This window comes from Quercus lobata, chromosome 3, assembly GCF_001633185.2.
Source record: "Quercus lobata isolate SW786 chromosome 3, ValleyOak3.0 Primary Assembly, whole genome shotgun sequence".
Lineage (NCBI taxonomy): Eukaryota > Viridiplantae > Streptophyta > Magnoliopsida > Fagales > Fagaceae > Quercus > Quercus lobata.
The window spans coordinates 3,940,543-3,961,415 of NC_044906.1; the positions used below are offsets into that span (position 1 = coordinate 3,940,543).

The following is a 20,873-nucleotide window of genomic DNA, read 5'->3' on the forward strand; positions in this document are numbered from 1 at the left end:
ACATTAAAACCAACTAGTAAGTTGCCTGTGCAATGCACAGATAATATTGTAATGTTTTATGTAATTTTTTTTTTGAGAATGTTGTATATATATTATAGCATATTTGTTATAAAACTTTGTTAGTAATGAGTTCATCATAAGAAGCAACAATTATAAATTGCACATACATATCCATTATAATTATTCAATTCAAGTAAAGAGCAATAAAAAAAAAAAAAACAACTTTGGAGCAATATTGTATAATAAAATTTGATAAAAGCTCCATATTATTGATCTTTATTATGTGATGTAATAAAGAGCTTCATTATGAAATTGTGTTTTTTTTTTGTTTCTTCAATACTTTGTTATTGTGGTATGGCGACGCTTGTAAAGTTTGTTAAAGGGTATGTTATCATAATCTATTTCTTCATCTTCATCGTTTGAAGTTTGGTTCGTCTCTATTTGTTCAATTTTTGAACTTTCATTACTTTTTCATTTTGTTGCATCATTTGTGTTAATCACTAAAGAATTGGCATTGGAAGATTCTTGATTGGATCTTACAAAATTTGGACTTGCAGATTTGTTGTAGCTAAGATTTTTTGTAAGTATTTGCACCTATATTAAATTTTAGTAATGAAACAGTTTTTTGTAAATGTTATTATATTTTTTGTTAATTTAGGAATAGTGTAGCAAAAGAATTAATATAGCATATTGGATTGTGTATTTTTGTTTTTCTTCCATACCTTTTGTCATTTGAAGGTGCATAAAAAATCTTAACAACTGTGTAATTTTCAAAACCATCATTTGGATTGAATCCATTCAAATGAAGTAGGAAAATGTATTTTTTTCCTAAAATTTTCTTCAAATCGTGTGGGATTCCTTCTCCAATATCAATCTGTATATAAGAAATTTAATATATATTATGATCAATAATTTTACAATAATTTAATAATTTAAATAAGTTGTACCTCAGTTTGTTTTTTAGCAAGATCTCTCGCAAATTTATTTAGGATTTTCTTAGTATCTCGATCAAATATCACAAAAGTTGTTTTGTTAGTTGGATCAAAAACTTCAATTTGAATCCAGTATCTGAAGTAGTTTGCAATTGTATGTATTGTAATTATAGTGAGATGAATATATTATAAATATTTGGAGATTATGCATTATGTAGTTTATGTGAGTGCCTCTAACCTTGGGAAATGGAGATTTGTTTTTGTTTCACATTTTGCACACCAAAATGGTCCTGATTGTGGTTTGACCTTCCTTCTACAAAGCAAGCACGAAATGTAATACCAACCCATCATTGTATCAATGTTGCTTATTGTTGTAATACTCTAACCGTTCACATCCTGCAATGAACTTTGAAGTTAATATATATATATATATATATATATTTTAATGCAAATAATATGATGTATTATTATTTTTTCATGTGAATGATGAGTATAATTTGAAATAATTAACAAACCTGTTTTGTAGGATCCCATTCTATGCATTTTATCTCTGTTATTGTCTTCATATTCTTTAAAGATAAATCCTCCTATGAAAATTGTTTTAAATGTATTTTTGGTATTTCTTGTATAGGATCATGTTTTTGACCATTTCTATCATTGATTTTTTTTTTTAAAGAAAAATATTATCTAAATGGCATTTTGTGAAATAGTATATGCTATTTATTAGGACTTTTTTGTTATTATAAATTTTAGAAATATGCACTTGTCAATTATTTCAGCAATCTCAGGAATCTCATGATTTATATAAATTTTTGTTGCAATGGTTGATGACAAAGATAATTTGCTAACATGAATTGCATTAAACATTATTAATAGACAAAAGCATATTGAATTGAAATTGGAAAAAAAAGAAGACATTATTCTATAAGAATGTGATTTTCTAAAGATATCATCTATACGTGGGGAAGGAGGAAGAGAGTTTGTAAGTGGGTAAGAGTTTGGGCTTTGATTTACACATGGGAAGGATTAGACTGGGGTGATAGTATGTAAGATAATAACTGGATTTGGGCTTTTCATAATATTTGGTCTACTTTTAAAAGTTAGTTCATTTTGTAGAGAATTACATTTGATTTTTTTTTTTTTTTTTTTTTTTTTTTTTGAGAATCAGAATAACATTGGGTCTAATTGTCAAGAGCAGCTCATATTTTATATAGTAGTAAAAATAAGTTACTATAATCTATTGGGTAACAGTATTAAAAAAAAAAAAAAAAAAACTTAATAAAAAGAGGTAAAAATGGTTAAATGCAAAATTAGAGTACTACATGGCAGAACCTCACGCACTCCCGCATGAGGTCTCTACTTTTATATATCTATTGATTGATTTGAATAGAACTTATCTCTTTAGAATTTATTTATTATTTAACTTCTCTTTTATTTTAACATTTTCTTATATTTGACATTTAGTACTTTTTTGTTCATTTAGTATTTTTTTTGCATGTGAATAAATAATGATAGACTCATAACCTGACTTGACCCTACTGCCTGCACCCCATTTAGAATGACCCGTTTTGGCATGAGCTTGATTAGCCCAACTCGAACTAACTCGTTTGTGAGGTCTGGGAAATCTTGGGCCATTTTTCTCTGTTCCCTCTTTTGGGCACGGAGAACACAGCCGAAATCAAGAAAATGGGCAAGACCAATATAAATATCAAAATGTGAATGAATTAGAAAGAGTTAGACTTTGGAATTTGGAATTTTTTTCTCAGTGTATATGGAAATGACTGAGATTTTTAAGGATAACGATGTGGATATTTATTGAACCTGATATCATGCAATTGTAGACAAAATCAAAGAACTAAATATAAGCAACCACATGTTAAGCAGGCTAGTTATGTGTAACAACATTATATAAATCACCTAATTCAAATTGCTGAGAACCGGATAAATTCATCAACGATGTCTTCTCTCTCTTTTTTTTTTTCTTTTTTGCCAAAATAAAAGAAGAAACCCAAGGAAAAGACGAAGAAGTTACCTTAAGGAAAGCGTGTTTTATATCAAAATTGATGTTTGGGACGTGTGAAATCTTGTGCCAGTCCTCTCCTATCCCTCCTTCACAACGTTCTTTGACAATTGGACAGTCATAGATCCCCAAATTTTGTAATGGAGTTGTATGAAGGAAGTTTGGCAATGACTTTAGCTTTGGGCAACTCCAAATTTCCAACTGTTGAAGATGTGGCATTATGGTAACGACATAGTCTTCTTCATCTTCTTCTGCTCCAGTCCCAATCCATTCTTCCCACTCTCTTAAATCGTCAAATGTGAGAGTTTTCAAATTTGGGAATACAATTATATTGTCTTTCTTCTTTCCGGATTCTATTCCCAAAAATTCATTTCCTACCTTTTTCAAATATTTCGCAACCTTTATGTGTAATGATTTGAGAAATGGAAGTTTTCCTAGAGAAGGCATATGCTCTAAAAATGTGTATCGGATATCAAGCATTTTCAATTTGGTCAAGGACATCGTCCAATTAAGAGACATTGTGGTGGCCTGGTACATTTCAATGCTTAAACATTCCAAGTCTGGAGGTGACTCTAAGGCATTCAGAACTAATGCATCGGACTCCCTCCTTGTATCCTCAAAATCCCATCCGACAAACCATAGTGACAAAGTATGAAGGCCTATCTTCTTCTTGAGCTGTGCATTCTTGGCCCCACTTATATCTTCCTCATTCCCTAGTCCGATTATTCGAAGAGTCCCTTGAAGGTGGTTCAAATTTTTTAATTCTCCAAGTTTACATCCTTTACTGTCATCCTTACTACTTACGTAGAAATGACTTAATGTTCTCAAAGAAATCAATCTTCCAATCCCTCTTGGAAAATCTACCCCAAAGGAGTGATCCAAAATAAAATGCCTTAGGTTAATTAGCTTACTCATCCCCTGCGGTAATTTATTGAACCTAACATCTCTAATCATGATCTTCAAAATTTGTAAATTGCAAAGATTACAAATAGTTTCAGGCAATCGGAGCCCACAATAATTAACTAAATTGAGATACCTTAAATGTATGAAATTTTCCATTGCATCTGGAAGTTCCTTTAACATACCATCTAAAGTTAATGTCCGTAAACATCTAAAATGTTGGAATAAATTAGATAAGTCATAATCATTGTGATTGACAAGAATGAGAGTGCGTATATTTTTTGCACTATTATTGGACACAGAAAATTGGGCCTCACCAGAAATTTCTAACCACAAATGGCGAGCATTTTTAAAATCTAATCCCAACTCTATGTCTTCTTTTTTGGCTGAATCCAACTCTATGTCACTATTGATCGTGAAGCATTCATTTTTTGACATTAATTGCGCAAAGTCATGCACTATGTCATGCATTTTGCATATTTTTATCTTGTCATCATTCGGATATTCCTTAAAAGCTTGGAAGAAAGAGCGTATGAATAGATTTTCAAAGTATTCTCTTCCAATGACTTCCATCTCCATATTTGATTTTGAAGGAATATATCCTTGTGCCATCCACATAAATACCAAATCATCACTAGAAAAGGGATAACCTTTTGGCAAGATAGCACAATATGAGAAACATTGTTTCAATGGTGAGGACAAATCATAATAACTTAGTAACAATGACGCAAAAAGACCTTTTTCAACATCTTCTAATTCCCACAAATTGCTATTCAAGACAGTCTTCCATTCTTCTCTACTTTTCTTGAAGCGCATGAGACTCCCTAGAGTCTTTGCAGCAAGTGGCAAGCCTTTGCATCTCTTTGCTATTTGCCTACCAATGTCTTCAAGTTGTTCACATTGCTCAGGATCCTTATCTAGAAATGCTATTTTACTAAATATCAACCAACAGTCTAAGTTAGACAATTCACTCAAATTGATCATGCTCACACTTCCCATCATTTCCGCAACTCTGCTTTTACGTGTGGTGACTATAATTTTACTGCTTAGGGCAACACATTTGAATGCAACTTTGAATTGATCCCACATCGTATAGTCTTCAGCCCAGACATCATCTAAGACAAGAAGGAACTTCTTGTTTGCAATGTTAGCACAAATTCTATCTAATAGACTTTGCAATGTAGTCAATTTGGGGGATTGACTCTCAATAGATTCAAGGATTTCTTTCGCCACCTTGCATTTATCAAAAGGATCAGAAACACAAACCCAAACTTTTATCTCAAAATGGTCTTGCACCTTAGGATCATTGTAGGCTAGTTGGGCAAGAGTAGTTTTTCCAAGTCCGCCCATGCCCACTAAAGAGATGACACGGGGCCTTCTTTCTTCTTCACCTCCTTTCCCCAATAGGATCCTCACTAGATTATTCTTAACGTTTTCACGACCAAATATTTCGGACACATCAACAAAGGAGGTAGTTGTTGGTCGATTAACTACTTCAGGGGCAGGGTCATTAGTTAACTTAAACTGGTACCTATCTTTCTCTTTGACAATTTCATCTAATTTTCTATTCAAATCTTTTATCTTTTGAGCAATATCGTGACGCATAACAAGTTTATCAACTTCATGGAAACAACATGAAGGAGAGGGGATAATGAAGGAACGTACCTTCTTCTTCATAACAGGATGAGCATTATCAACATTTTCTTCTTCTTTCTTAATGGTTGATTTGATCATTACAGTGTTCCACTCATCTATCACATCATTCATCTTGTAGCATGCATCCTTGAGCTTTTCTAACCAAAGCTTCACGGTTTCCTCAGTAACTTGTCTTTTCTCAGCATCATTGAGGACCGCCGTCACTGTTTGTAGATTGCCTTTAAGCTTTTCAACTTCTTCGTCAACGCCGACGACCAACCTTATCTCTTGTTCTGCCTCCAGAGCAGCAACTGAAACCAACTGCTTAATGAGATCAGTAACAAGTCCCTCAGCCATACTTGGAAACTGAAATTCCGATTGATAATACAAGAAACAGGAAGAGGAGATAGATTATTAAAAAGTGATTCACAAAGCAAATAACAAACTCGCAGGCAGCGTCAATGAACCTTTTTTTTCCTCCTGATTAGCTGTGCAAAAGTCAAAACCAATTGAGATAAGGTGAAATAGCAAGTAGGTATTGCACGTGATACCATAACACTAAATGGTTGAAAATGAAAGTTGAAAAATTAAGAATGACAAAGTTAAAAAATTAAAGTTAAAAATTAAGAATGATTTATGTGAGAAGAAGTAGAGTAATTGCACCAGTGCAAGGTGGATCCAAATCCAATAATTGAAGCCCGCCAAACCAATGAGTGGAAAGGAGATTTGGATCCAATCTGCCACATCATTTAAAAGCCAATAACTTAACCAGATAGCCATTCAACTGTGGTTAAGAAACAAAAGTTAAGGTTTGTTAAATAAATATCTATAGGGTAAATTTCACAAACCAGCCTGAGGTTTGGGTTAATTCCAATCAGGTCCAAGACACTCCAAAATTGACAAATTTGGTCCGTAAAGACTATTTTGTCCCTAAACACTAAACAACGTTAACCTCCGTTAGTTTCTCTCTCTTTTCTCTGTCCCTCCCTGTTACTCTTCCCTCACTCTCTCTCCTCAGATCAGCCATAACCACTCCTCAAATTAGCCACAACCATTCAGATTAACTACAACAAAAGCCACAACACAATTTTACTACCCATACCAAAACCCAGTCAAATCTGCTCCAACAATATCCAAATCCTCCAACACATAGAAAACTCACCACGACATCAAAACCCAAAACCACCCCCATTGCAAATTCATTCCATATTGGAACCCACCACCACCATCACCGGCCACTAAACCCAGCAACCACCTCTGGCCACAAAACCCAGTGACCACCACCGGCAATAAAACCCAACCAAACCCACATCAATAAAACTCAAACCCAAAAATTCCAATCACCACTTCGTAACCCACAACCACCTCACTGCAAATCCACCCTGGATCAAAACCCATAACCACCTCCATTTCAAATCCACCCCAAATCAGACCCACCACCACCACCACCTTAAACAACCACCGACCACAAAACCCAAATAAAGAAACTCAAAACGCACCACAGATCGGAATCCACCACCACCAAAATACCCACAACAAACCAGAACCCATCACCGGCAACCAACAACCACCACAAACAACCACCATAACCACGATCCACAACCAACCCAGACCACCAAAGCCATGCACCACTGCCGTTGCCAGAGAGAAGAAAGAGATAAATGAAAAGGGTGAGTCAGAGAGAGGAGACTGGGTCAGGTTGGAGAGAGAGGCCTGAGGGAAAAGAAGAACAGAGTGCAGAGAGGTTAGGATTAGCAAAAAAAAATGTCTTCAGGAGGTTTAATATAAAAAGTGGGTTTTACACTGGAACACCATGGTTGACGGAAGCTGGAACGAACTGGAGGTTTAAGTACTGATTGGCGGTCATCGCCGTGGAGCGGAACCCAACTCAATTTCTGCGTTCTACTTTCTTTGTCTCGAAACTTCCCCATATGTTCGTTGCTATTACTAAATTCCCAAAGGTCTTATCACAGAATTTTTATTTTGTACTATGATTCTTATTCTTTTTCCTTTTCTATGTCCTCCATGATGGGAGCCTGACGAAGCCACACTGGAACCCCGAAAATAATTACATGTTGATCTTTTATTTTAGAAATTTTTTTTATAAAAAGTGCAAAAATTATCAAAAAGTTTTTTAAAATGGGTTATTAAACTAATATTAAGAGTTAAAAAAAAAAAAAAAAACTATTTTGATATATCAAAAAACTACTTTTTTTTCCCACAAAAAAAAAAAAAATAAAAAATAACATACCATTTTACAATTCACCAATATAAGATATTTTATTATTTTACTAGCCTCTGAGCACGTGAGGCTCTTCTATTTTTTTGGTAAAAGTTAATTTAGAGCATTTATTATAATTTGGAATTACTACATTTTCCAATCACAAAAAAAACCTAAGGATGTGATGAGTGTCATGTGTGGAGAAATAATTTTTCAATCACACCCCCAGATTTTTTTGTGATGAAAAATTATTGTGATTGGAAAATTATTTGAAAAGAAAATATTGTTGTTTTACGTTAAAAATTTTTAATCTCTTCTTTACTATAGTGCCCTTAATTATCCATAAAAAAATACCCTTTGTAGGGGCTCCATTCGTGACGATCCCAAAATAATATTGGGCTCGTACGTAAAGAGGGTCCAAACAATATCATTTGTAAAGCGTAGGTTTGAAATGCTAGGCCTTGGTCACCAAACGGTGGTTTGGGTTGGCTCCAGTTAGTGACTCCCGTCCAAGGAGTCTAGGGAGTTTTGTGCTCTTGTTCTTCTCCTTGTTTTTAGGACACCATGGCTGGGAGGACTGGTTGTCCCCCTCTTTTTTTTGGCGCATTAGCTTTTATGTTATATAGGTCTTTCTAGTCGATCCTGACATTCCACCCGTTGATCAGGCAGGTACCTACTCGAGTACCTGTCCCATTAGCCACTTCACCCTATTTTTTGTTAGTTACGCTGATCGAAGCTACACTGTTCAAGAGTCTTTTCCCATTAATACGTTCAGTACGTTTGCAGGCGTATTTAATGCGGAGGTGACGTCTTCTCTGTGAGCCTTTTACACACTCTATTCCCGTATGAGTCCCATTCTACTCGCCTTCTCTTCTGAGGGCGCTCGAGAGGTTTCCTTTGACGATAGGCTGATCTTTCTTTTGAAGTCTTGGGAAACCGAGGACAGGGACATCCTCGGCTGTGTGTATGGGCCATTTGGCCTTTCATTGCTTGTCCTCGGCAATGCCTATCCTCGGCACGGGCCCTAGGTCCTAATGGGAAGTGGGCCGGGTTGTGAGCTCTCTGGCTTCACAATAGCCCCTCAAAATCCTGCTATCTGGCTCCTCGGACGGATAGGAGGGTTTAGATGACATCAGGCCTCTGCCAAGGCTTGTCAATCCTTATCACCTATCGGCTCCCGAGACATCTTCACCTGCCCGAGACACGTTCTGGGAGCCGTTGGAAGGCGAAACGTGTCTTCATTAAATGCAGGCGGCTCTGTGTTCCCCACGTTCAACGGTGCGATGATAATCGAACAGTGGAGACCCTTTTGCCTTTATGGGTGGGAAAATTTGGGCAGTTACTTTCGATAGGAGGTATAAATGATTTTTAGAACCGGTTTGTTTCTTCACTTTCGCACTTAAGAGTTCTAGCGCACATTTCTTGGGTTCATCCCCACTTTCATCCAAATCCGAGTCTATCTCCAGCACAAAAAGCCTATCTGAGGCACCTTTCCTCTTTTCTATAAGTTCTCTATCTTCACTAACTCGTGCTTTTTCTTTTCTGGGTTTATTTTTCTTTGGTTCCTATCCTTCTCCCACCATCCACTGAATTGTTTAGTAGCTCTTAAAGATAGTTAAATTGAGAAAATTGAGAAAGTTGGTTGAAACTGAAGAGGCGATGGAAAAGTTCATCGCCGATTATAGGATCCCCCTAGCGTTAGTTTGAAGCACTGTAAGATGGGGGAATGGCATGCTTTGAGAGGGACCGGCGATGTAGTAATGCCTGTTCTCACCTTCGTAGAAGGGGGTATGAGAATCCCCATGGGACCAATAATGAGGGATTACCTTAGGCATTTCTGATTGGCTCCCACTCAATGCGCCACCAATATGTTTAGGATTCTGGGTTGTGTGGATACCTTAAACGAAAAAATGGGGTTAAGACTAACCCATCATGACGTGAACTAGTGCTACAACCTCCAAAAATTGAGGGGCAAAACCTACTACATGAAGACAAGAGATGAAAGGGTTCGGCTGATCCAGTACCTCCCCGACTCTAACAAGGGGTTGAACAAGGACTTTCTTATCGTATCTGGGAAATGGCATGATGGCGTTCCATGCCCAGTGGTGGAAGGAGAGCCAGGTGCGAGATAGTGAGTAGGAGGGTGCCCATCCCTGCGCCATCTCGATTTGATGTGACTCAATTACTAACCATGTATATATATAAATATATATATATATATATATATTTTTGTTTGCAGATCCAAACGCCTTTCATCAACATTTTCATCTGGTTAACCGAGCCAACTTAGAGATCGTTCTCAATACGGCAGATTTTGTAAATGAGGAGGACGGTTAAGTTAGAGCTGCCCACGAAATCTTAAGGTACACTCCCATTCAGAAGTCATTTGCCGACCCGAAGCACGTGATCAGCGCAAACCATCCTCGGCTTCCGAAAATTACTATAATTGAACAAGGGTTTTTGATCTCCGAGGGTTCTCCTGTCCCAGAAGGCATCCCATTGGTAGATCTTTCTCCTTCTCCTCCAGCGTTAGAAGGTGAGGGTGAGTTCGATTCGTCTGAGGAAGGATTTCGGGTTTTTGAACAAGCCGATCTGTCTGAGGATCCTTCTGGTGATCTAGGGGACCCGGCCTTGTCCGAGGCAAAATTGTCATCAGTGGGCACATCTTCTCGAACCGAGATGGGACTTAAGAGGAAGCCCCCGACCAGCTTACTCGAGCTCCTTGAGGGTCAACCGGGGAAGGGTGCGCAGGGAACACTAGAATCCAACGCTCCGTCTCCACCACCTCAGCCCCAGACCATCCAGACTAGGTCATCCTCCACCAAGTCGCAGCCACACTCTCCCCGCACCAAACTTCCTGCTCCTCCTCAATCAGCTCTGCCTCCTCGGCCGGAACCCACAAATTCAAAGAGAAATATAAGTCCCAAGGGTAAGGAACCTATGGAAGGGGGAAGATCCCAATCTTCTCAAGAGAGGGATGAGGCCTTGCGTGTGAAACAATTAAAGATTGGGCACCAGAGCAAGGGCAAAGAAAGCGAGGCCCAATCTACCCAAAGCAAAGGGAAAGGGATTGAAGCCCAATCTTTGCCAAGCGCCTGGCTCCCCACCCCAATGCTCCACGGGGGGCTACTGCTAGAAACCGCGTCCATGAGGGACCTCAGAGATGGCGAAGGCGGTTATGTGGCCGACGCATTAGGGAGAACTATGCTGCTTCCCACCAACGTGGATGAGTTGAAGAAAATGAGGATGAAGGAGGTTTTCCTTAGTACGAAGAGATACTTGGGAATGGTAAGACTCTTGAAACCTAAAACTTTATTAACTTTTATTGCCGGTTTGTCATTCACAATGTATTTATTTCACTTTACAGGCTCTTCAGGCCATATATAGGATGGAGGAGGAAGTTAACAAGCAGAGTAAGGCCGCCGAGAATGAGCGCTCCAAACGCATAGACGCCGCGAGGACCTTCAAGGCTTCTGAGGACGACCTTGCAAAGGCTAAGGAGGACTTAAAGGTGGCTATCCGAGAGAGGGACAGTGCCTTGGCGGGTTTAGATGGCGCTCAGAGACAGGCCAAGGAACAGACAAGATGTGCACTCGAAGCCAAGGATCAGTTACAGATAGCCAAGGGTCAGATCAATGATTTGAAGAGAAAACTATCCATGGCAGAGCACGCTAAGGGCGTGGCTGAGCATGCCCAAGACAAAGCCGTAAGGGCCAAGCAAGAGGCGGAGTTTGCCAGAGACGAGGCAGAAGCTGCCAAAAACACTGCCGAGGATGTGGGTTACAAGGCAGGTATGGCTGACACCCAGGCCTCCCTCAAGGCTCAAATTCCCAGGGTATGCAGACTATATTGCTCCCAAGTTTGGGAAGAGGCCCTAAAAAGGGCTGGGGTGGATGCTTCGTCTGACTTGTGGAAGGCAGAGAGCATATTTTACCCTCCAGCCATCCGTAAGACTACCCCATCCAGCTCCGAGGCCGTGCGCGACCCAGAGGAAGCCAGTGCTACTCAATTAGAGGATGCTCAAATCGTCGTCCCCTCCAGTGAGTCGATCAATGGAGGAGAGCCTCTTGATGCGACGAAAGCACCTGGAGGCCTAAATTCCAAGATTCCCGAGGAAGGTGTCGAGCCAATTGTTAGTGCTCAGATTCCTGGTACCAAAGAGCCAGCCATCCTTGCCCAGCCCCTGCAGACGATTCCCCTTGCTGAGGTCTCTAAGAGCCTCGACACCGATCCCGCTCAGCCCCCTCCAGAGGGGACTGTCCTCCAGGGCATTGAAGATAGTTCTGTTCTACCTTCCCCAGAAGTGGCCGACACAGAATTGAAGGAGTAGAAGCCTCAGCCAGCCTCCACATCTATTTTTAGTTTAATGATCGCATAGTTTCTCTTTTGTTTAAAAAACTTTATAATTTGTTTGTAGTTGAACCTGTTGGACACGCATATGAAATACCTTTGTTACTCTTTCCTTTTGATTATATGCCATTTGCCTCGTCGATACTTACTATTGTTATGAATCTGATGATTTTTGAACTAGCTATTTCAATAAGTATAAATTGTTATGCATACGATATATTTGGAACCATGTTTCGGAGTGCTAGCTCACCTGCACCCATTAGGCATTGAACTCATGTCTGAACCTCCTTCTGTGGAGATATAGGCATCGCCCGGGATGTCCCGTGCGTCACTGGGACCAACTTGGTATCCGAACCTCATTTGAGTAGTTGGTTTCCCCATAAATTTGAGTCCGAGGACCATGCAATACCTTGGTTCTGTCCAAAACTTAGATTTTATTAAGTAGTTGGTTTCCCTATAGGTTTGAGTCCGAGGACCATGCAATACCTTGGTTCTGTCCAAAACTTAGATTTTATTAAGTAGTTGGTTTCCCCATAGGTTTAAGTCCGAGGACTATGCAATACCTTGGTTCTGTCCAAAACTTAGCTTTATTAAGTAGTTGGTTTCCCCATAGGTTTGAGTCCGAGGACCATACAATACCTTGGTCTTGTCCAAAACTTAGCTTTATTAAGTAGTTGGTTTCCCCATAGGTTTGAGTCCGAGGACTATGTAATACCTTGGTTCTGTCCAAAACTTAGATTTATTAAGTAGTTGGTTTCCCCCATAGGTTTGAGTCCGAGGACCATGCAATACCTTGGTTCTATCCAAAACTTAGATTTTATTAAGTAGTTGGTTTCCCCATAGGTTTGAGTCCGAGGACCATGCAATACCTTGGTTCTGTTCAAAACTTAGATTTTAATAAGTAGTTGGTTTCTCCATAGGTTTGAGTCCGAGGACCATGCAATACCTTGGTTCTGTCCAAAACTTAGATTTTATTAAGTAAGGGAGGGATTAGCCCCTAAACCATGATCTGAGACGTTGATCTGCCATGGAAAGCCCCTAGAACCAACCGCGTTGCTAATGTTTCAACGCGCAGCCCCTAGTGGAACTTTGTGTTAAGACACAACAACGGTCTGTTAGAAATGATGAGAGAACTTCTCGTTCCTTCGCCTGGGCCAACGCACAAGTCTTTCCCATAGACGGCGCCAATTATAGGGGCTCGATTTGTGACGATCCCAAGATAATATTGGGTTCGTACGTAAAGAGGGCCCAAACAATATCATTTGTAGAGTGTGGGTTTGAAAGGCTAGGCCTTGGTCACCGGACGGTGGTTTGCGTTGGCTCCGATTAGTGACTTCCGTCCAAGGAGTCTGGGGAGCTTTATGCTCTTGTTCTTCTCCTTGTTTCTAGGACACCATGGTTGGGAGGACTGGTTGTCCCCCTCTCTTTTTTGGCGCATCAGCTTTTATGTTATGTAGGCTTTTCTAGTTGATCCTGACCTTGCACCCGTTGATCAGGCAGGTACCTACTCGAGTACCTGTCTCATTAGCCGCTTCACCCTACTTTTTGTTAGTTACGCTGATCGAAGCTACACTGTTCAAGAGTCTTTTCCCATTAATATGGTCAGTACGTTTGCGGGCGTATTTAATGCGGAGGTGACGTCTTCTCCGTGAGCCTTTTACACACTCTATTCCCGTATGAGTCCCATTCTGCTCGCCTTCTCTTCTGAGGGCGCTCGGGAGGTTGCCTTTGACAATAGGCTGATCTTTCTTTTGAAGTCTTGGGAAGCTGAGGACAGGGACATCCTCGGCTGTGTGTATGGGCCATTTGGCCTTTCACTGCTTGTCCTCGGCAACGCCTATCCTCGGCACGGGCCCTGGGCCCTAATGGGAAGTGGGTCAGGTTGTGAGCTCTTTGGCCCCACACCTTTTATTACGTGGGACATATTGATACATGGCTTGCATTTTTGGATTGAGATTTGGATGCTTCTACTAATTTTTTACATTAGTGAGTATCCAATGAGTTTTAAATTTTCAGACTATCATTATCAATACTTATATTGTATTTTATAATATTTTATAAGGTACGTAACATTTTTTATAGAGTAGTAAATTAATATGATTTTTGTCAAAGGAAATGCTCTTGGAAAGATCCTAAAATTAAGTAATGGAGATCTTAAAAAAAAATGGAGTTAACGTGATACATAAAAAAAGAAAAAAAGAAAAAGAAAAAAAAGTAGAATTCAAGGTTGCTACATACCTAAATAAAAAAATTTAATGCCAAAAACATATACAGTGATGGTAAAAAGAACTAAAAAAATTTAATGCCAAAAACATATACAATGATGGTAAAAAAAATTCTTAAAAAGAAAAAAAAAATACGAAGAAGGAATAGAAATTTGTGAAACATAAAAAAGAAAGGAGAGAGTTAAAAAAAAAAAAAAAAAAAAAGTAACCCAGAACATTGGGTACTTTGAAGTCTGAATGTTGAAATTTGAAACCAGCTATTGAGATTATGGTAACTATTTTTATTTCAATTCAAAATATTTAAATAAAACGTAAACAAAGACTACTAAAGGAGGTAAGGGAAACCATACTGTTTAACTTTTCACAAATGATTTTGAATGTTTCTTTTGTAGCATAAAGCAGTCCTGTTTTTGGATCACAATACCTACAACATGAAATTACAATTCATTAAGAAGTACAGTGGTAGAGTATATGAAGGAACCATTCATTTCAAAATTACATTTAAAAAAAAAAAAAAGAGTTAACGTGATACACATAAAAAAGAAAAAAAAATAGAACTCAAAGATAGTCAATCATAAACAAAAGAAAAGAAAACAAAGAAGAACTTGCAAAAGATTGAACCTGAAAATTTGTTGGAGCCTTTGACAGTAAATGTCTTTAATCTAAAGAAAAAGAAAGGAGGATCACAATACCTACAACATGAAATTACAATTTATTAAGAAGTACAGTGGTAGAGTATATGAAGGAACCATTCATTTCAAAATTACATTTAAAAAAAAAAGAAAAAAAAAAGAGAGTTAACGTGATACATATAAAAAAGAAAAGAAAAAAAAAAAAAGTAGAACTCAAAGATAGTCAATCATAAACAAAAGAAAACAAAACAAAGAAGAACTTGCAAAAGATTGAACCTGAAAATTTGTTGGAGCCTTTGACAGTAAATGTCTTTAATCTAAAGAAAAAGAAAGGAGGATGTAGAGCTAAATTAAATGTCTTCAATCTGAAGAAGAATGAGAGATAGAAAAGTGAGATAGAAACTGCAAAACGTACGTGAGTTTGTGAGTCTTAAAGTGTAAGAGTTTTAATTTACATATTTATCTCCGGTAGTTAAAAACTTGTAAGTGGGTAAGAGTTTTAATTTACATATTTATCTCCGGTAGTTAAAAACTTGTAAGTGGGTATGATGAAGGTATTTTAGACATAAAAAATGAGGAATCCAAATAGAGGAAACCCCTTAAATAGTAGTATAGATACAACACATTAAAATAATATATACTACATATTAAAATAACATTTAAAAAAAAAAAAAAAAAAAAAAAACTCCAAACAATAATATATACAATACAGCCCACCACCACCACTGCTCATAGCACACCACCAACACCACCCCTACCCACAGTCCACCCCTACAACCACCACAATCCTCCACCACCACCACTGTCAACCATAACCAAAATCCAAAATCAACCAACCAAACCACTACCACTAACCACAATAACTAAAACCCAAAATCAACCTAACCAACAAAATTAGCCCACACCTACCATCATAACCCACCAACATCATCCCATCACAACCCATGAAAATCAACCCACACCCTTTGCTATAACCCACCAACATCTACCCATCACAACCCATGAAAAACAACCCATAGTAACCACCAAAAAAAAAAAAAAAAGAACCCAAGGCAACAACCAAAAAACCACCACAACTATTGCAATAAAAAGTGGCCAATTTAGAGAGATCCGAAGGTGGGAGGTTAGTAGTGGAATGGAGGAAAATATTGGAGGTGTGTGGTGGACGGCAAGGAGAGGTCGACAATGAGGCAGTCTTGGCGGCATGGGTTTATGGGCAACAAGGTGAGATCGGCGGGGGGTGGCTAAGAGAGAGAGAGAGAGAGAGAGGAGAAGAGAAGAAAAGCAAACAAGGGAGAGAGAGAGAGATATATGTGTTGAGGAAAGAGAGAGACAAGTTAGATAAACTAATAAAATAATAAAAAAAGTGTCACGCCCCGAACCCAACTATAAAGATAGGCACGTGACAATCGCCGCACGCTTATAAAGTAAGCACCCTACAAGTGTGCAAGACTTTCTTAACAACTAAAATTTATCCTCAAAAATTAAAATCAAATAAATCCAAAGTATCTTAACAATTTCTTTATGAATAGATCTCCAATAATTTAATAGGAACAAAATCCAAACCTCATGTACATAATGCCAATTGGCCAATAAATATAAAACTATTAGAAAACCATCCAATCCCAAAATCACTAAACTTCTTTTTCCACTCACAACACAACGTCAAAACTCTCAAAACTTGATATTCTTCATAATCTGAAACTAGAGGGGGAAAAGGGGGTGAGTTGACAACTCAATAAGTAACCAAAGTCTTAATAAGTTCTATTAAGCAATAGATCTGTAAAGTATAAGATGTTTATACTATTTGTTTTCAAAATAACTGAAGAAGTTTCATAGTTTTAAAATAATAAGTTGCACATAGGTCACATACGTTAATCTTACAAATATATCATAGATGACTTAGAAAATAGTCAGTTTTCTATATATCAAAAGCTATAACTTACAATAGGTTCCAAATACACATAAACAGTTTTAGTAACTCAAAATTGTCCAAATACTCAAACATTTCCAAAATCACATACGTAGTTTTAAGGACTTAAAATAGTCAGATATTCAAACGTAATTCATATTCTTAACAATCTTATGACTATGGTCACGCTATATCCCTGTGACTGGGCATCAAAGTACCAATGAATAACCCTCATTGACTAGGTATTAGAGTACCAATGAATAACCCACATTGATTTGGGTACCAGAGTACCAATGAATAACCCCCATTAGTTTGGGTATCAGAATCAATTCATAGTCAAATTATCCATAATCATATATATGAAATCATAGTTTTTGACAAAATATATCTTATTCAAATACATACATATATATATATAATCATATACTCAATACTCAAATCTATTTGTGATATTTCTATATTCTTTACTTTAATTCAATATAGCTAAAAAATTTCAATTAAATAAAATAAATCTTATATTCAATGCTCATATGTATTTGTGAAAATTCTTTATTCTTTACTTTGAATCAGTATAGCTAAAAACAATTAAATAAAATACATCATATATTTAGTAATCAGATATATTTGTGATCATTCTTTACTTGAAATCAGTAATACAATAAAAATAAAATAGTAATAACTATAAACAAATTTTAGGAGTTAAAATACGCAATATAGATATAAATATAGATTTACCTTTTTTTTTAAGAAAGGCTAGTGGGGATTAGTGAATATTGTTATTATAAATTGTGTTCACATGGTGTTTTTTTTTTATAAATTGACTTTTGACCCTATAGGTATTCTATAGTCTATAACCCTAGGAAACTATTTGTGGCAGAAAGTAAAGAATATATATATATATATATATATATATATGAATATGTGGATTTTTGGTGTGAGATAAAAGTGGAGAATTATTGGATATTTTAGAAAATTTTCTTCTGGTCGAGTACCTTGCAAGTTAATTAATACTAAAAGCTGAAGCGTAGTATTTAATGTTGCTACACTCACGTTGAGTCACATCAACAGTCATGTCATTTCCATCATCTTTTATATAGATCTTAAAATAGTTTTTGACAATTTTAAAATACTAATAAATATAAAATATTTTCCAGCCCTCTCTCCACATAAAGCCCACTTCTTATAAATTTAATTCCACCATTTCAACTAAAACCCTTTCTGAAACTCTGTTTTCACAGTTACAACTTTCATTCCTCTCTCCCACGTTTTGTTTCAGTTTCATTGTTTCATATTTTGTTCCTTCCCCTTCCCCACCTTCTGTTCTATGGTTTCACACTTATGTCACGCCAGCCTTTCTCCCTTCTAACGGCAGCCTCTCTATCTCCCTTCCTTCCTGTCTTACTCTCCTCACAGTATATAAATATTGACAGAACCTGGATGATTGAGTTGAGGTATCTCTAAATCCCAGTTTCTTTTGTGCTTTGTTCTTTTGCTTGATTTTTTTTTTCCTTTTTACTTTCTAAATCGTTTTTCTTAGGGTGTTAAATTTTTTATTAGTGGGTTTCTTAATTGGAGCTCTACCTCTTTTGGGTTTGTTCATTTTGAGTTTTTTTATTGGGCCTTATCTTGTGAAAATTTTCTACTTAATGTTGGGTATTGTACATGGTAGATGAAGTGCATCTGTTTTTGGTAAAAAAATGGAAGCTGGAAGAGGAAAGCAAGGTGGAGAAAAGAAATCGGATTGCTTATATCCACGACTGATTAAAAGAAGGAACAAATATGGAGGTGATAAATATGTTCACAACCTGTGTAATTTTGACCATGTTAATTTGCTCTCAAATGTTTTTTTTTTTTCTTTTATGATTTGATCCTCTCAATTTTTTTTTTCTTTTATGATTTGATAGATAACAATAACTCAGCATTGGTATATTGCTGAGTTCATGTTGACTGGTATATTGCCTATTACTATTTTTTAATGAGAAAGGGGCTACTCATTGTTGTTTGAATTTTCTTTGTGGTTTTATATTTCCGAAAGTGATCTACCTACAGGTTCCCACTCTATCCTCTACTTAATTGATCTTATATTTTCCCCTATATTGATTGGTTCTTGTGATTGATTTAATATTATTATAGAATGAAGTGGGGAATTGAACATTTACTTAGCATAACAATGCTTTTGTTAGATTTTTATTCAACTGGCCAACCAACTGTCTTCATAGATAATTTATAATAAATTTGCTTCAATGGAACTCCAAAAGTTGCTTACAAATTTAGATGTTATTTAAAGTAGAATTAAAAGTTCATATGCTTGATGCAAAATGTCCTACACTGTCATCTATTACTTCATTTTTTTTCCCCATTCTCATAACATTGTACACAATATTAAAACCACAAAAAGAGATTATTTTTAAAAGTCCAAGTTCATTCATTATTTATGATGTTTGCAGGTATTAGGGGAAGCATATCAAGTTTTAAGTGATCCATTGCATCTTTTCAAAAAAAAAAAAAAAAATCTTCTTTGCATCATCTGGTGCTCATATTTTAAAGTTCTTTTGGAATTTCACAATTCAATGCACCATTAGGCTTGGAGATAAGAAAACAATAAGCAATAAGTGCTTCAAAAGCAATGACTAGGCTTCCTACCATCCAGTCATAAACGTCTTGGAAACCCAACTCTGAAGGACAGAACAACATGCTTGAAAAGTGATTGGAGGGAGAGGACGCTTAGTTAAAAATAATTCAAATTATTTTAGAAATTGCAAGGAAAACAACTAGGCTACTTAACATTGGTTTGTAAGTTCTAAATTACCCTTACCCTCACAATTTGTCTCATTTGATGAGCAACTTCATTGATTATGAAAACTAAGTTTTCAGTGTGGTGGTACTAATTGAAGTTTTCCAGAAGGTGACAAGGTTTGTTTGATATCCAAGTTGTTTAGAGAGCTTGGTGGTAGCGGGCATTAGAAAATTAATTGATGTGGTTCCATCGATTCCCATATTTGCTGGGTGCTTAGTATGTTTGACTGGATTGTAATGCCTAGACCATGTCTCAAAAGATATTTACTTTTATGATAATGTATTTACAAAGACATTAAAGTAAATTTGTACATGTAAAAATATGTTGCACACTATTTTCCTTCTTTGGTAGCTAGCTTTTTTGGAACTAATTATGGTTTATTGTTATGAGTTAATTGTATAGCCGCTTTAAGTAACTTGATGTTGGTTTTATTAACTTGAGTTGGGTTGTAGCTTAATTTGTTGATTTGGTTCAATTTGGTTTGGTTAACGTGTGGGGAAGTTCTAGATAGGGATAAGCCAAAAATAGTGTGACAATCATGTAGTGCAAAATCAAGTAATATTGTAGCAGCTGAAGAAAATTTCCCAATACAACATTTATACCTATAAACTTTCATCCGAACCATTGTCTCTAGCCACAAGCTGTGATGCAAGAGCCACATCATCACCTTCCATAGTATCCCATATGCCTTTTGGGATATGATTTTGCAGATTCTCTTTTGTAACGCACAATAAATAACCGAAGTACATCAACCATGTGCCTCCTTGGTCCACAAGTGTCACAGATAGATTTAGAGCTATTACCACTATGGAGGCAGAGGTAGCAGTTTATCTAGATAAAAAACAAATATGTGTGCAGTCAAAGCTTGATACAATTGCACATTGTCAGAACATATGACTTCTACTTTTCTACAGTGTATTGTTTAATGAGTTTCTATGCTGGGAAATTCCATTGTTGCCCGAATAGTTTGTGTAACCAAAGAAAATAACCAAAAAAAAAAGGACATTGTTGAATGAGTTGCTTTGCTCGGAAATTCCATTATAAATAAAGCTGGAATGTTTCTTCAAGTATGTCCAACACTCAATTATAAAAAAAATGAAAAGGCTATGCTAAAATATTTTTATATTATCTTTTGGTATGCTTGAATAATTTATATTATCTTTTGGTTGTGTAGACTGTTCAGTTCAAAAGCTAGATTGTTTCTCCAATTATTTGTAACTTTTTATTATAAATAAAATGAAAAAGCTAT

General features: G+C 36.7%; 1 protein-coding gene across 7 annotated transcripts; it reads right to left on the minus strand.

The window, feature by feature from the left end:
* Positions 1-1,202: 1,202 nt before the first annotated feature.
* On the minus strand, positions 1,203-7,573 carry LOC115981825 (disease resistance protein RGA2-like). Of its 7 annotated transcripts, none has more exons than XM_031104208.1 (4): positions 7,290-7,573; positions 6,151-6,224; positions 2,965-5,975; positions 1,203-1,328 (listed from the first exon to the last, which is right to left on the minus strand). In XM_031104208.1, the coding sequence occupies exons 3-4, from the start codon at positions 5,842-5,844 to the stop codon at positions 1,314-1,316; spliced, it is 2,895 nt and encodes a 964-aa protein (XP_030960068.1). In that variant the 5' UTR covers positions 5,845-5,975; positions 6,151-6,224; positions 7,290-7,573; the 3' UTR covers positions 1,203-1,313. The 7 variants fall into 7 exon arrangements, with proteins under 7 accessions (XP_030960068.1, XP_030960062.1, XP_030960064.1 ...); XM_031104202.1 differs by adding an exon at positions 6,336-7,200 and having other exon boundaries at positions 2,965-6,224; positions 7,290-7,570; XM_031104204.1 differs by having other exon boundaries at positions 6,336-7,570.
* Between the last annotated feature and the right edge of the window lie 13,300 nt (positions 7,574-20,873).